The sequence below is a fragment of the Amyelois transitella genome, chromosome 16 (assembly GCF_032362555.1).
Source record: "Amyelois transitella isolate CPQ chromosome 16, ilAmyTran1.1, whole genome shotgun sequence".
Classification (NCBI taxonomy): Eukaryota; Metazoa; Arthropoda; class Insecta; order Lepidoptera; family Pyralidae; genus Amyelois; species Amyelois transitella.
The window spans coordinates 1576067-1592064 of NC_083519.1; the positions used below are offsets into that span (position 1 = coordinate 1576067).

A 15998-nucleotide genomic window follows, 5' to 3' on the forward strand; every position below is an offset into this window, starting at 1 on the left:
GAACTAGTAACTCAATATGTCAATGAAAAGATAAATCAATAAATTATAAAATAAAACTTCCGATATATCTAGATAAGGGAGAGAGAGAGTGTCGATTATTAAATAAAAAGTGTGGTCGATTCTAATACAATCGAAAACAATTGAGGGAAATATAGGACGTTGACCTCAAATTGCGAGTAGAATAGTTTTTATCAGATCGTGACTCGACGTTATCTTATAAAGGGCTTATACACAAAGTTGAAATACCTTAAAATTTTATAAAGTGAATGGAAATTCACCAAATAACAGTACATACATTCGGTCATGTCTATATCCCTTGTGGGGTAGACAGAGCCAACAGTCTTGAAAAGACTGATGACGTTCAGCTATTTGACTTGGTGATAGAACTAAGATTCAAATTGTATTGGTACCGGGAACCACACGGCACGGCCAATAATAATACTTTACTTTTGCCCGGGGGTCCATAGCTGTGGGAATAGTTCTGAACAGTTTACAGTTGTGTGAATAAATTAGAAAACAACACTTCCCTGTTCGATTATTCGAATAATAATGTTACTCACGCCTGCAACCTGCAATTGTCAAAATCCTACAAAGTTGCTTCCTGGGATATGCGGTGAACTAATGATATTTTTTTATAAACTGTTGATCGCTAGTCCACAGAGTTAAGTAAAAAAAGAAGTAATCGTTCAGTTGACATAGAGATAAAACGTTTTGAAACCTATTAAAGTTATGTCTACCCAGATATATTGCATAATTGCATTTCCTCACTTCACGGTTCATTGACTCAAGTTAACTTTACTGCAGTCACCGTAATTAGTTCTAAGAAACGGGCGAACGTACGTATAGATAGGCCTTCGAGTTTGCAAGACATCTGAATTAACTATAATATAACGAACGAGTACCTAATAGTCCCTCTTACTTCGCAGTCTATGTTTGGTAGAGCACTGGACGCTCACTTTGGTCGTGTAGTTGCATTCCAAATTGAAATGTAGGGGGTATAGACGTGTTTGTGAATTTTTATTCTTTTTGGATTTTGTCTATGGTGAGTATGTTTCAATTTTTTTCCGGCCAGTAACAGTAATTGACATAAAAGCTTAGATTGAAGAAAAAAATTACAAAAAGCAATTTAGGTCTCATATCAACGCAAGTAAATATGGCAAATTTGTTGTTTCATTAACAATTAACATTAAAATTATTATTATTTTTATTTTTTTTATCAGCCAGTAACTAAATGAGAATAACAGAAACTGTTTTATCAATTTAGTTCGTAGTCAATGAAATTTTATTACAGTACTTGACGATAATATTAGATTGTTTGTAATAAACTCTACAGCGACTGTTTTCATTGCCCTAAATATCCATATTATAGGTTGGTTAACTTATGAGGTTTCTCTTGATTACTAGTCTAGTTTATTAACAGGTTTCTCATACCATTAGTAGGTATACGAATTCACGTATTTTTTTCAAAATGTTTTGCAGTTTATTTGTTTTCCCCCTTTCTTCTTAATGTTCTAAAGACTGTTATTATATTTTTCCCCTTACCAGAAGAGAAAAATATGTTATTATTTTTAGAAGCTTAGCTTAGCTTAGAGTGGATGTCCTGAAATTTCCGTGGGAATGTTTAATGGAATTTCTCGTTTTACGCGGGCGAACTCTAGCTAATAGGTAAATGAAAAGGGTAAAGTAATTGACTTGTTTAAAAAAATTGCGCGTGCGGCGGTGAACATAATACGCCTATATTTATTTCTTATGATTGGGTTGAACGTAATATACACATTGTTTATCTGCCTCAGTTCTATTTTTAATTTTTTTTATCTATCTATTATTAATGAGTATCGTTGAGTTAGTATATACAACACAACATTCGAACTTAATTAGGGCCTATTTATATTGTTTTGCAGCGAAATGTTATTGACTATTTTTTAATAAATAGGAATTCCAAAAGCTATAAGAAATTTCCAAGAATGTAGCCTTATTTGACCTAGGATATATGTCTATATTCATACAAAATAACATCAGTCCACCGGTTAAGCCGGAAAAAAATAATAAATAGACAGACAGGTTTTCGCATTTAATATATAAGTATACCTGGACTCCATAGATGTCACATGTACAGCTATCGGAATGGAATATTTGGATGATACCTATAAAAAGCTTGTATCCAAAAATAGATTTATGTAAAAAAATAAAACTAGTTTTTCTAGATGCTTTGCTTTCGTGAGTTTGCAATCAGATCTTTAATTTAATATCTAAAAATGTAAACAGGATATAAAATCTGTTAAATTTAGTTTTTGTCTAGTTCAAGGGTCGAATTATCGACTGACGGATACAAATGATGCGGCGTTAGAAGCGATGGACGTTACGGTACAAAAAATATATTATAATCAGGGCCGTATTAAGAAGATCTCTTGGTTTAAAATAAATGTATGTTTGTTTGTCTGTCTTTCACGTCCATACCATTGTACTGATCTTCATGAAATTGCAAACATATAGTGCAGAGCACGAAGAAGGACATACGGTAGCTTTGCTTGCTTGTAAAGCATATGTTTCATCTTCTTTTTTTCGTGTCTGTCAGAAAGAGAAAACTTCATCCTCCGGGCGTTCATTCCGGTTAGATTTTCATCTCTAAAGAGAGTAGCCCTGGGTCCGCTTTTTGACCATAATCCTGTATCCTTCGTAAAACCATTAATAACCTAATTAATGGTTTTACGAAGAAAAACCCGTCTGACTTTCGCAATCCTTGCAGGAACTACTTACCATTAATTCCTTTTTTCTGTATATTCTTTTTTATTTACACTTAAACTTGCTATTATTAATATTACATTCATATGGTCACGTCTATATTTATGTGCGGTAGACAGAGCCAACGTCGTGAAAAGATTGATAGGCCACATTCAGCTATTTAGCTTAATGATAAAATTGTGATTCAAATAGTGACAGGTTGCTAGCCCATCGCCTTAAAGAAGAAAGCCAAGTTTGTAAGCCTACTATTTATATTCTCTGTGAAAATCCGGCCCTGCCTCAGAGAGATGAGCAGAATAATTTGTTAATGTTGTTTGTTTTTATTTTGTAAGATGGCCAGTACGATAATAATACAACTCGACCCAAATGTACATACTTACACCGATCAATCTCTTATCTCGGTTAGTAGATCTTGTAATTATAAAGAAAGGGCGTTTTTTTTTCTTTTTGTACTTTCAAATACTTGCTGTAGGCTCCAATGATTTGTTCGCTGCGCATTCTCAGAGGTAAAGGTCATCGCCCTATTTTGTTGCACTTTGAGAGAAATCATACGTACCTGTAAAACTATTAATCCCGCTTATTTCCGTTCCCCCAGGAATTTTGGGAAATTATTGTTTGATTTTGCGTGAAATACCCACACGAAAATCTCTAATCTTTCATTAAGCCTCACAGCTGAACGTGGCCTATCAATCTTTCAAGACTAATGACTCGGTCTACCCCGCAAGGGTTAAAGGCGTGCTTATATGAATGAATGAACCCACACACATCCTTACAAACTTAATATTAGTAGGATAATTATTACTAAATTAAGGTTAAAGTTAGCTTTACTCTCGCATTGAGCTAGCATTTAATCATAGTGTCACAATGATTAATGAGTGAAACCTACACTAAAAAAAATTACCGGTAAATGCAAGGGCTTATTTAAAATTTTCTCACCACACATTAGTCTGATTGATTTTAGGGAGCCGTGCACATATGGCAAAAACAAAAACCTTTTCAAATTTTTAAAATCATCATTTATTAATCTGTCTACCCCGTTAGGGATAAACACGTGATTACATGTTTGTATGTATGTAAATAAATACGTTTATGTCAACCGCATTCAACTCTGTACAAAAATTTTTAAGCAGTGCTTGAACTGTTTTCAATTGGCCATAACTTCATTTCTCCTTAACCGATTTTGAGGAAACAAAGATTTGAAAATCCTCCTAATTATAGTATACTATATAAAAGCTTTCGTCATTCGAATTTTGATTTGATACGCCGCTATTTGGTTTGGTTTATGAATACAAAATTACAAATGCATTTAGTATGTCATCAACCTGTGTGTAGTTCGGCAAGGCCGATGTAACATTGTATGTAATGTTTGTATGACTAAACTAGGATCTACACAAAGACTATAGTTACGATTAGCCTTCTTGCGCACACGCACGCGATTTAAGGTGAAGGGTAGGTAGGTAATTAGGGCTCTTAATATTATTGTTTGTGCCGTTTGGTATCTGATACTTTAGAATAGGATAGGACCACTTCATCTCTTTCTCATGGATGTCGTAGAAGGTGACAAAGGGGATAGGCGCATATCGTCTGGTGCCAGCTTCCAGGCTGGCCTGGTAGGAAAAAAACATATCGTCTGTCAGCTACATGTAATCTTTACTTGCAGTTTGTAAAAGTCATGGGAAAAGCTAATTTACTTGCGATTCTTCTTGAAGGCGATGGGCTAACAACCTGTCACTATTTGAATCTACATGAATACTAATATGTAAACACAAAATACTAAATGAATGATGGAATTAATAATTTAGCCATACCGCTGAATGTGGCCTTTTAGTATTTTCCAGACTGTTGGCTCTGTCTACCCCGCAAAAGACATTTACGTGACTATATGTATGGGTGCGCTGTTAGAGAAAGCAAACAGAGCAGCTCACTCCTTCCATGATTCGGCTTTCATTCATTTCCGAAGAAGTTTGTTTGTTTGCAAGAAAGTAGTTAAAGAATTAATGACGTGCGTATGTAAGTTAATAATTTACGGATTATTAAACAACTAGCTGTGCTCGAGACTTCTTCTGCGTGGAATAGTTATTTTGAGCATCATTGAAACACACAAGGATGCATAATTTTCCCCGTTTTTTTCAGCAGTTGCCGCGTGATGTTATATAGCCTAAAGCCTTCCTCGATAAATGGTCTATTCAACACAAAAAGAAGTTTTACAATTCAAACCAGTAGTTCGTGAGATTAGCGCGTTCAAACAAACAAACTCTTCAGTTTTATAATATTAGCATAGATTTATCAATAATACAGACTGGTAGAGAACCCCAAACGGCATTAAGTCCGCCCTTTGTACATAATTTTTTGTGCAATAAAGTTTTAAATAAATAAATGCAGTTATTAAACGCGCTCGTAACATACGTTTATTCTTATCTCGGACGTAACGAATCATGTTACAATGATCCGCGGTCACCGAGCGCGTTTAATACCTGTATTATTTATAAATTTATAAATTACTTATAATGTTCGGTCATGTGGAGAGGATGAATGAAAGCAGGTTGACTAAGCAGATATACAAGGAGAGTGTGGAGGGAAAGGTCGGAGTGGGAAGACCTAGACGAACGTATCTTGATCAAATTAAGGACGTCCTGGTAAAGGGTCAGGTCAAAAGTACCCGAAACCGCCGAGCTTGTATGAAGAGAGTTATGAATGTGAATGAAGCGAAGGAAGTATGCAGAGATCGTGGCAAGTGGAAAGAGGTAGTCTCTGCCTACCCCTCCGGGAAAGAGGCGTGATTTTATGTATGTATGTACTTATAATGTGCAACGTGGAAGTTTTTTTTTTAATTACTTTTTAATCTTATTTGAAATTCGATTCGGTTGTAGTTCAAGTTAAGCATTTTCTCTTTAAAGGGATATTTTTTCAGCTTTAATACTGATAAACAATGGTTCTTAAATAACGTTCAAAAACACAGTACGTTTTCGGAAATTGCTAGCTGAGTATCGTCTTAAAGATATTGACCTAACTCCAAATCAAATCCATATAATATTATAAATGCAAAGATTTGTAAGGATGTATTTTTGTTACTCTTTTACGCAAAATCTACTTAATGAAATTAGTTACACGGATTTAATATAATAACCTGTATTTATAAATATGTACTTTTTCTCCCGAAATTTCGACAGTAGCAAAGACCCGGTACTCTGCTGGTATAAATATGAAGAGGAGAGGTTGGTAAAAATTTAAGGGCTACATTTTGGTGCAATGATAAATGTTGTAATATGAATACAAAAACATGTTAACGCGCATCGTAGTACATTTGATTAATTGATCTGCTCTGCCAGTTTTGACCTACATTATATCGTGTAGTAATAATGTTTATTGCATTTTTTTGGAGTTTACGCAAGTTATGGTTGAGAAGTGCATTAATTTGTGAGTTTGAAATTTTGATCAGTAGAAATCGTATAAAATCAAAACCCGGTCAAGTGCGACTTGCTAAATCGGTGCAGAACCTATATTTTTTTAATTGCCTTCAAAAAAAGGTGGTTCTTAGTTTGAACTGTATGTATGTATGGTTGTCCGCGATTATCTCGCGTTTGGCTGAACCGATTTTGATGCGATTTTTTATGAAAGTGTTTGTTACAGTTGTTGTTGAGAGGGTTTTAGAAATTTAACCGACTTCAAAAAAGGGGGACATCTTTGGAGTCAGTTCTTTTTTACAAAGGTTATCAGTAGTATAAATCTGAAAACTATCATTAAACAGCTGAACGTGGCCTATCAGTCTTTTCAAGACTGTTGGCTCTGTCTACACCGCAAGGGATATAGACGTGATTATATGTATGTATCAGCAGCAAAGTCCCGCCGTGACGGTTGACACAAAATTGATGCGGCGCACTGCAAATTATAGTCATGCCAGGCGGAAAATTAACAGTATCCGACTGTTGACATCGACTTCCGTCGTAATATGACAAAATAAAGGAGTTCTCAATACGAAACGTCTCTCATTACTAATTCTGAAATTTTCTTGAACCTAGGTTGGAATGGGTCTTGGGTCCATTTATCATATTCATTTCTTATATCCCTTGCGGTGTAGACAGAGCCAACAGTCTTCAAATCACTGAAAGGCCACTTTCAGCTGCTTGGCTAAATGTTGGAATTTTAAAGTAACCTGTGTTACTCGCCAATCGCCTACAAGCAAATCCTAAGATTTTCGCTTAGTCGCCTATTACGACATCCATGGGAAAGATATGGAGTGGTTCTATTCTAAAGTGTATACATATTCATATATTCTTTACCTCTAAAATATAGTCTTCATCTTCTTACTCCAACCCCCGTTGCATGGCACGCGCGTACGCATTTTTAACCTGTTAAAAACTATCGCTGTTTCGCTTTCTTTTATGACGTGAAACGGGACAGCAATAGATTTTCGCGCGATAATAACGGCATCGCGCGTGCATTGTTACGTAGGCTGTAAGACTGTTACGGATGAGTCTGAGGTGCTCCTTAGATTTTGATTCTGGATTAGCTGAGTCTGGTTTTTACACGAAGCGAGTCCCATCTGACTTCCTTAACCTTCGCAGATAGAAGAAGGTACTAAGAATATTAAAAAAATAATTGACCTTGGAAATCAACATTCTTTTGTAGTCGTAAACCCAATGATTGCAGAGCGATAGAATGTACCAATTAAATTAATACTAAGTCAGTTATAACTATGTTGTTCAAGTTATGAAATGAAAATAACTAATTTGTATCTTTTTTAGATCATTTCCGATAGCCTTGTATGATAGATTAATTACCAAAGCGGTGAAAGTGAGGTATTGTTTTAGTTTTTAGGTCAAAACTACCCACCTTAAAATTACTTTACTAGGTAGTATGTGCCATAGAATTCGGAACAATAATTATTTAGATTTTTATTAAACTTGGAACTAAGTGGATATTTTTAATTGACCGTTAATTAAATTTTAAATATCTAGCAAACATATAATAGAGTTGTAACTGAGCGATATCAGTACTTGGAAGATTTTGCTAAAATGCAAGCCTTTTATTTAGGTTCCTTGAAAAGATGGAAGTATAGTTTCAGCTCTCATAGCATGGCCTACGCGACGTGGCGCACGACGTCGTTATAAAGGAATTTAATTTTGTCATAATAAACTAGTCCTGTTCACGAATCATGGGACGCGTAATGCTATTTTTATCGCGCTCAAACCTATCGGTGTCCCGTTTCTTGTCATAATAAAAAGCGAAACAGCAATATTTTCTTTATCCTACTACTATTATAAAGGCGAAAGTTTGTATGGATGTTTGTTACTCTTTCACGCAAAAACTACTGAACCGATTACCATGAAATTTGGTATGTAGGTAGCTGAAGACCCAGAATAACACATAGGCTACTTTTTACCCCAGAGTTCCCGCGGGATTGATAGGGTTTCCATGCGGACGAAGTCGCGGGCGGCCTCTAGTATAAATATAATATCTTTATACGAGTATAAATGGCATCACGTATTCCATGCTACGTAGGCAAAACTAGTTGGTTATGATAGACGTTAATTCCTTTACAACGATATGTTTTTATTTTTTCCATGCGAATGTGTTTTATGGGCAAAGGTAAAATATATATCATAAGTTTTCTACATTCAATTGTAGGAAGAATGGCGGAACTTTACAACGATATTTGACTGACCATGATCTTGGATTTTGTTAATCAGAATTATACACGAAGCGATTCCAGTCTAACCTCTGTAACCTTTGCAGGGAAAAGTAAAAATTACGGACGTAAAAAAAATTGTTGTAAGAATTTACGTAACTGTGTCACTTTCCAACACATTGTATAGAAATGCTCGATTAACTACTTTTTATATGCTCCATCATCCATTATTACTGCGAAGTAAATGTGTTTACTACGGAACTACTAGTCTTACTAAGTCATTACTACGTGCTGTGACAATATTACTTTTACGGCTTATGGTTTCATAAATGATAGTTTGTAGACATAGATAACACGAGAATTAGACTTTGCGATGTGTAAATCAACATTATCGTTACTGAAGCAACAATTAAAAAAAGACCAATCCGATATAAAACAAAATTAAAAAAAAACTAAATTAAAAAAAAACACTACCTAGGCGATTAGTTGGTTGGTACCTAACCTACCTATATCAATTTCTGGAACCGTTGACCGCCGCGTGCGCCACGCATGCCAATAAGTAGGTATATATATATGTGTGTAATATTTCAGTATTTGACACAATTAAGTAAGTAGGTATAATTTTTTGGTTTACTTGATATAAAAATTTATGTTAGGTAGGTTAGGTACCTACGTACAAACCAACAAAAAATAAATAAATATCTTCCACATTTATGAACAGACCTTAACCAAATTTTTGAGTTTATTCGTTACAAACATACAAATCTTTTCTCTTTATTAATAGTGTGGATGTGGGTCAGTCAGACACCAATTATAGAATATAAGTCACAATTTCGGAATAAAAGCCTTGGGCTAGCAAAGCTTCGTGTAAAAACGTCTCTATAAGATAGTTAGTCAATGAAAAGCACGTTTTCTAGCGGTCTACTTAATCTATTTCATTGTAACATTAAGTCTTCCACTTTTATATTTCTGTTCCAAAGAACATGAGGTCTGTTACCTAGTGACCCGAAGGTCTATTTCAAAAAGGTGAATGTGTGTTTTTCCAACTGGATGTTCCATTGCGTTGCATTCCTGCTAAGTTTCATTCGAATTGGTTTGGTGGAGTTTGAATGATAAAGTGATTCACAAACTTTACGACTAGTCATTTTTAATGTAGGTATATTTTTTGTTGGAAAATAAAATTTCGACGTTTCGGAAAGATATTTTTGCTAAACTACAAATTTTTTTTGAAAAGCAAACAAACGTATCGATCCATTATTTAAAATATCATCCTTTTTAAATATTTTATACTGTTTCCAGTAATGTCTAAAGATGGCTTTTCTGGAAGTGGCGATCCAGGCCGACGTGAGCCGCTTCGAGGACCCTGACTTCGAGGAGGTGGCTCGCAGGAACTGTCACGAGTATCGCGACACCAGGCAGAAGGTCATCCAGGAGTTACGATCCATGATAATCGGTGGGTTACAACGATAGTCAGTATCCACTTTGGAAGTTTTTAAGGTGGAAGACTAACATTGGCTGTTCAGAGGCAGCTTAATGCCGACAAGGTACCCTATATTTAATGGGATTTGTTGTTTAAATTTATATGCATTTAAAAGTTAAAACATAACGGTTATTAAATTCAAAAGATTTTGTTCCTTTCATCAAAACTTAACACTCACCTAACCTAACATCAAAACACATCCGACCACCAATCAGTTAATCTATCATCGAAAAAGGAGTGGACTTTTATCTCGATTCGATGGCGGGAAGCATCGCGGATAGCGGATAGCGGTTAGCGGATAGCGGTTAGCGGATAGCGGATCAACGTAAAGAAATGAGTGTTTAAAATTTATATCAGTCCAGAAATTTGTTGAATAGGTATTGCACCTACATGCTTTTAAAAGACAATGTTCTTTTCTAATACTTATTTGTATTTAGATTATATTGCAAAAATGTTGTTTATCTTAGCTACCATGTATATCATACATACATACATACATATCGTCACGTCTATATCCCTTGCGGGGTAGACAGAGCCAACAGTCTTGAAGACTGAATGGCCACGTTCAGCTATTTGGCTTAACGATAGAATTGAGATTCAACTAGTGACAGGTTGCTAGCCCATCGCCTAAAAAAGAATCCCAAGTTTGTAAGCCTATCCCTTAGTCGCCTTTTACGATATCCATGGGAAAGATATGGAGTGGTCCTATTCTTTTTTGTATTGGTGCCGGGAGCCACACGGCACATGTATATCATCTACCTAATAATGTTTTAGCCCTTTTATTCTCTATTATATTTTTCTCCCCAACAAAATTTCCGAGCTAGGTTACTCTGTGCTTAGGGAATTTTTTTCACCAGATAACAAAAAAAGAATTGCCATAATTTGCATGACAACAGTCCTATATCTACCGATTCCTTTGTCGCTCGATCGGTGGCTGTTGCATGCCAGTACCAAGATGATAGGCCATTTTTTTTTATTTTCTGAATATTGGGTAATTGATGTTATTATTAAATTTTATGTTCACTGTTATTTTATTATTTCTGTATGTATTTTTGTTCTCTGATTAATTTCAGAGCGAGGCGAATGCCATCCGCGTCGTATGGATGATGAGTATCTTCTGAAGTTCTTGCGGTGTCGAAGATTCATACTAGCTTTGACCCATAAATTGGTAAGACACTTCCCGAAGCGGTTTGTTTGCTGATAAAGTTTAAGAATTGTAGAAGGGAGTGATAAAATTTCGTTTCACTTCAAGGGGGAAGGGATGTATGTTAATATTAATTCAAGTTTGTACTCCTGTTTATACATACATACATACATACATATCATCACGTCTATATCCCTTACGGGGTAGACAGAGCCAACAGTCTTGAAAAGGTGCCGTGTGGTTCCCGGCACCAATAAAAAAAAAGAATAGGACCACTCCATCTCTTTCCCATGGATGTCGTAAAAGGCGACTAAGGGATAGGCTTACAAACAAGGGATTCTTTTTTAGGCGACAGGCTAGCAACCTGTCACTATTTGAATCTCAATTCTATCATTAAGCCAAATAGCTGAACGTGGCCTTTCAGTCTTTTCAAGACTGTTGGCTCTGTCTCCTGTTTATGATTAGATTATACACATTTATTATATTCTTCTTCTTCTTAAATGGTCTTTCAGATGGTCAGATATGAGGACTTCCAAAGACGTCACGCCTCCCTTTACCATTGTGACCTGTTTGACCTGGTCAGGGTTCGGAACGTGTACGCTGGTGTACTGCCTGAGAGTCCGCGAAGTGGTCGTACTATACTCATGAGATTTGGTAAGGCGATTATCACACGGCACCGCGCACCGCCGCGGCAGGCGGTGAAGCGGATCTCATGTCGCATAAGCCTCTACTAAATCCGTTGATACTAAACACATGTTCACCGCCCGACCGCGCGGTCGAGCGGTGCTCTCGCCGCCACCGCCTCTCCGCGCGGACGGCAGCGCGGAGGGGCGGCACCTCACACACGTGGCACCGCATAACCGCGCGGAACATCGTGGAAGCAAGACGTGTCGCAATTTAAAAATGGATTTCGATGTCGAAAAGTTTATTTCAGAGATTCAAAGTCGCTCTGCTATCAAATGAAGAAGTGGACATTCGCGTATAATTAAAAAATTTATCTTCGTATTTTCTCAAACTTTTATAGAATAACATGAATGACCCATTTAGAGTTCTGCTTCGTAAAAATGGATGAACCCAGTATCTTCTTATTTTTTTCTTTCTGCGCCATAAAAGCCAGATTGCTGCCACCACTTCAGCGTCCATTCTTGCCAGCGTCTGCAATCAAACTGGTCAAAACCGCGTTATATCCATCCGCGCGTACAGGCGCGTAAACCGCCTTACCGCGCGGTGCACCGCTGCGAAATCCGCGTTACCGCCACCGCCCTCCGCGGCGGTGCGCGGTGCCGTGTGATAATCGCCTAAGATTTTATATTAATTGCCTCCTTTGATCTTTTGAAGTTTAATTTTATCTTTATTTAACCATGAAACACGTAGTACAAAAGATATTTACAGTCATTATAGAAGTACTTTGAACAACACTACGGATATACTTAAAGAATGTTAACAACAATTGTAACTACGCAATAAAAGGTTTTAATGAAAATTATCACGTCTTTTTACCCTAACGGGTAGACAGAACCAACAGTGTCGAAGATACTGAAAGGTCACGATCAGATAGATAGTTTAATGAATAGATAACATTAAAGATAATCTGATGACACTTTGTTTGGCACACAGTAACGGTTATGATGTCATTTCCAGGCAGATGGGACGTAGATGCAGTGACAGCAGACGAAGTTATGCGAGCAGCCCTCGCCATGACAGAGATTGCGACGCAACAACCCAAGATTCAGATCATGGGAGCTTCCATAGTCGTGGACTTGGAGGGACTAAGTTTGAGACAGTTCAGACAATTCACGCCGACTATTGCTCATCAGACTATTAGTTTAATGGGGGTGAGTGAACTGGATTCTGAACTGAACCGGGATTTGGTAACCCATGTTTATACTAGCAGCAAAAATTTGGGCATGAAAAATAATAAACGAGTATTGACAGATGTTTTTTTAAATGTTAATATAACGCAAAGATTCACAAAATTATACAATATTTTAGTCTTGTGTGAGTTCTGGGTTGTTTGATGTGACTCAAATGGAAGCAAGGAGTAGATTTATTGGTTAGATTAGATGACTGTGATAATACCAGGATATCATAACTTTGCAGGTGAACTTCCCTATTCAAATCCACGGCGTCCACTTGGTGAACTACAACTGGCTGCTCACCAGTTTGTTCTACATTGCGAAGCAGTTCATCCCTTCGGGAGCTCTCAAGATGATCCATTTCCATGGCAGTGACATGACATCTCTTCACAAACATATAGACCCCGCCACATTGCCTGAAGAATACGGTGGCCACTGCAGGCATGTGGTGACATTTGAAGATTGGTTACCAGGAATACATAAATATATGAGCAGTAATGAATACCTAGTGCGTGAGTTGAGAGATATGGGGTACACTATTAAGGATGGTAAAGGTGATAGTAAGATGTGGTTTGATGATTTTTGGGAACAAGATATAAAGTGTGTGTGACATAAAAAGCTTTTTATTTAGTAGATTACCTACCCGCGAGTGCTATCAAGATGGTATTATTAAATAAATATTTCTTTAAATAAATATAACATTACTATAATATTAATTAGGATTTGCGATCCTAATTTTATCCACGAAATTATGTAATTCATATGGAAATTGACATTATGAATATGTTATCAGTTTAATGTTCCATTGTTCTTTCGAAATCATGTGACGTAAATTCTTTAATATAAATAGAATATTCAAGATCACATGGACTATTTCTACATGGACTATTTCTAGGAGTCACTGAGATAAATTGCAGAAAGACCCACATACCAAATAACAACCGAGTAACGAGCTGCCCCCGCAGATGACGGTTTTATTGCGCGAGAAACTCCTTATCGCTGTTTCGCTTTTTATTATGACGTGAAACGGGACAGCGATAGTTATTCGTGCGATAAATACTAACATAATATAAATACTAATAAAATCGCGTAATAGGTAATGTTTAAACTTTTTTAATGTATAGGTCAAAGATTTGATATTCGGCATGTTCCTTCTTATGTAGTCTAGGGTGCACTAAGAAAAAAATTCCCGAAATTCTAACGGGAACCGCAATTAGAGGGATACTTCGTTTTACTCCTCCTAGGCATCCTCAAGTTCCTACAAATATTATAAATGCGAAAGTAACTCTGTTAGTGTCGCTTTCACGCCTAAACCACTAAAAAAAGAAACCACGCGGATGAAGTCGCGGGCAAAAACTAGTTGCTTATCAAACTTTAACACTAGGAGGTAATTTATCACAATCTTTATAAACAAGAAAAAAAACCTTCTATTGCTCTCTGGGCAACATACTATTTATATGCTAAATAAATATGGCGAAGTTTATATGTAAAGAAAATTATAATATAGAAAGCTAGAAATGTTATTCATAAATGCTTATTTGTCTATGTAGCTTAGATAATGTACTTTACAGTATGTTTGCATTAGATCTTCCTTTGATTGACCAGAAGGAGCGTCGAAGCCTTATTATGTTTAAATAAATAAAATAAAACAAATAAAAAAATAAAATAAAACCTATTTGTAGTGTAACTTATTGATAATTTACATGTTTTACTGTAATACTGTATTCGAACCGAATTAAGATTTGGATACATTGCGACGTTACAGTTCTTAAATTTTTCCATAGACGTCGTATTGAAAGATGAAATCTTGCATAAAATTCTACATGAAATAACGGCTCTTATCCGGTGAAGTAGACGCAACCGGGACTTTAGCCTGGAGGAAGAAGCAGACTATATTTAAAAAAAAATAACTTATTTAGATAAACATCAAAGACCCAGGCCAATCAGAAAAAGTTGGTTTCTCATTTTGCCCTACCACTACCACGAGATACTACTTCTACAAGTTTAGCATCAATGGTACAGGTCAAAAGGTGCCTGATATGCAAACAATTTGCAAGTACTGAAGTAATTCCTACTTTACCTAGATGAGACATCTTTCGATAAGTATATAAGGCTTACTACGAGTATAAGACAGCCCTCTTAAGCTATTACAGACTAGTGTTAAAGCGAAGATTGTACAAGTAAGTTAAACAATGCTTTATATTATATAAAGTTATGGTAACTTTTCCATTGTAACTTAATACCTATGTGCCAGCTACTTCCCATGCCGTGCATATTGTTAACGTCAATGAAGGAAAATGATAATAAATTTGGGATTCTTCTTTTAGGCGATATGTTAGCGACGTGTAAGTAATTTGTATCTCAATTTCGTTAATAAGTCATACATTTGAACCTAGCCTCTTTAAGGCTAAATATATGATTATATGCATATATTGTGTTTGTTTGTAATATCTTTAATGAATAGAAATTTACACAGTAACAAGAAATAGTACTTACATAGTTATAAAAGAAACAAATCACTTGCAATTGCGGACTTATCCCATGAGGTGTTCAAGTGGACAGGAACTTAAATACAATTTTTCAATTCGAACCAGTAGTTCTTGAGGTTAGCGCGTTCAAACAAACATATTTTTCAGCTTTATAATATTAGTATAGATCATTATATAAATTTTCCACCGCTCGGTGACCACGGATCATTGTAACATGATTCGAAATGTCCGAGATAAAATAAAAGTACGTTACGTGCACGTTTAATACCTACGTATTGTTTATAAATAGTAAGTACATTTTTTCTGTGTGCTTTAAGCCTTATGACTAATTTGTAACTTCTAATTGAGTTGAGATGAGACCTTCGTGACTGCAAATTTTCATAATTTATTCGTCCAATCACATGATATAAATATGTATAAATATGTAAAGTAAACTATTATTAATTTTAGGATGTTCGAATCTAAATATACCTAGTGACAGTATAACATACCTATTGTTCTAGTAAGAATTTGACACAGATCACATTCATCAACAGGTGTTAAGCGTCTACGTTAGAATGGGTTTATAATTAAATTTTATTTAATTAGTAACAAAACTATAGCATCAAATTTTAAAATATTAGTTAACTTGTTATTGTGAATTCTGTATTAATTGATT

General features: G+C 35.8%; 1 protein-coding gene across 1 annotated transcript; it reads left to right on the forward strand.

Moving 5' to 3' along the window:
* Positions 1-925: 925 nt before the first annotated feature.
* Positions 926-13461, forward strand: LOC106143290 (alpha-tocopherol transfer protein-like). The gene is made up of 6 exons (XM_060948627.1): positions 926-1042; positions 9671-9824; positions 10925-11019; positions 11508-11649; positions 12637-12830; positions 13096-13461. Exons 2-6 carry the CDS (start codon positions 9683-9685, stop codon positions 13459-13461), a joined length of 939 nt encoding a protein of 312 aa, XP_060804610.1. The 5' UTR covers positions 926-1042; positions 9671-9682.
* Positions 13462-15998: the final 2537 nt, after the last annotated feature.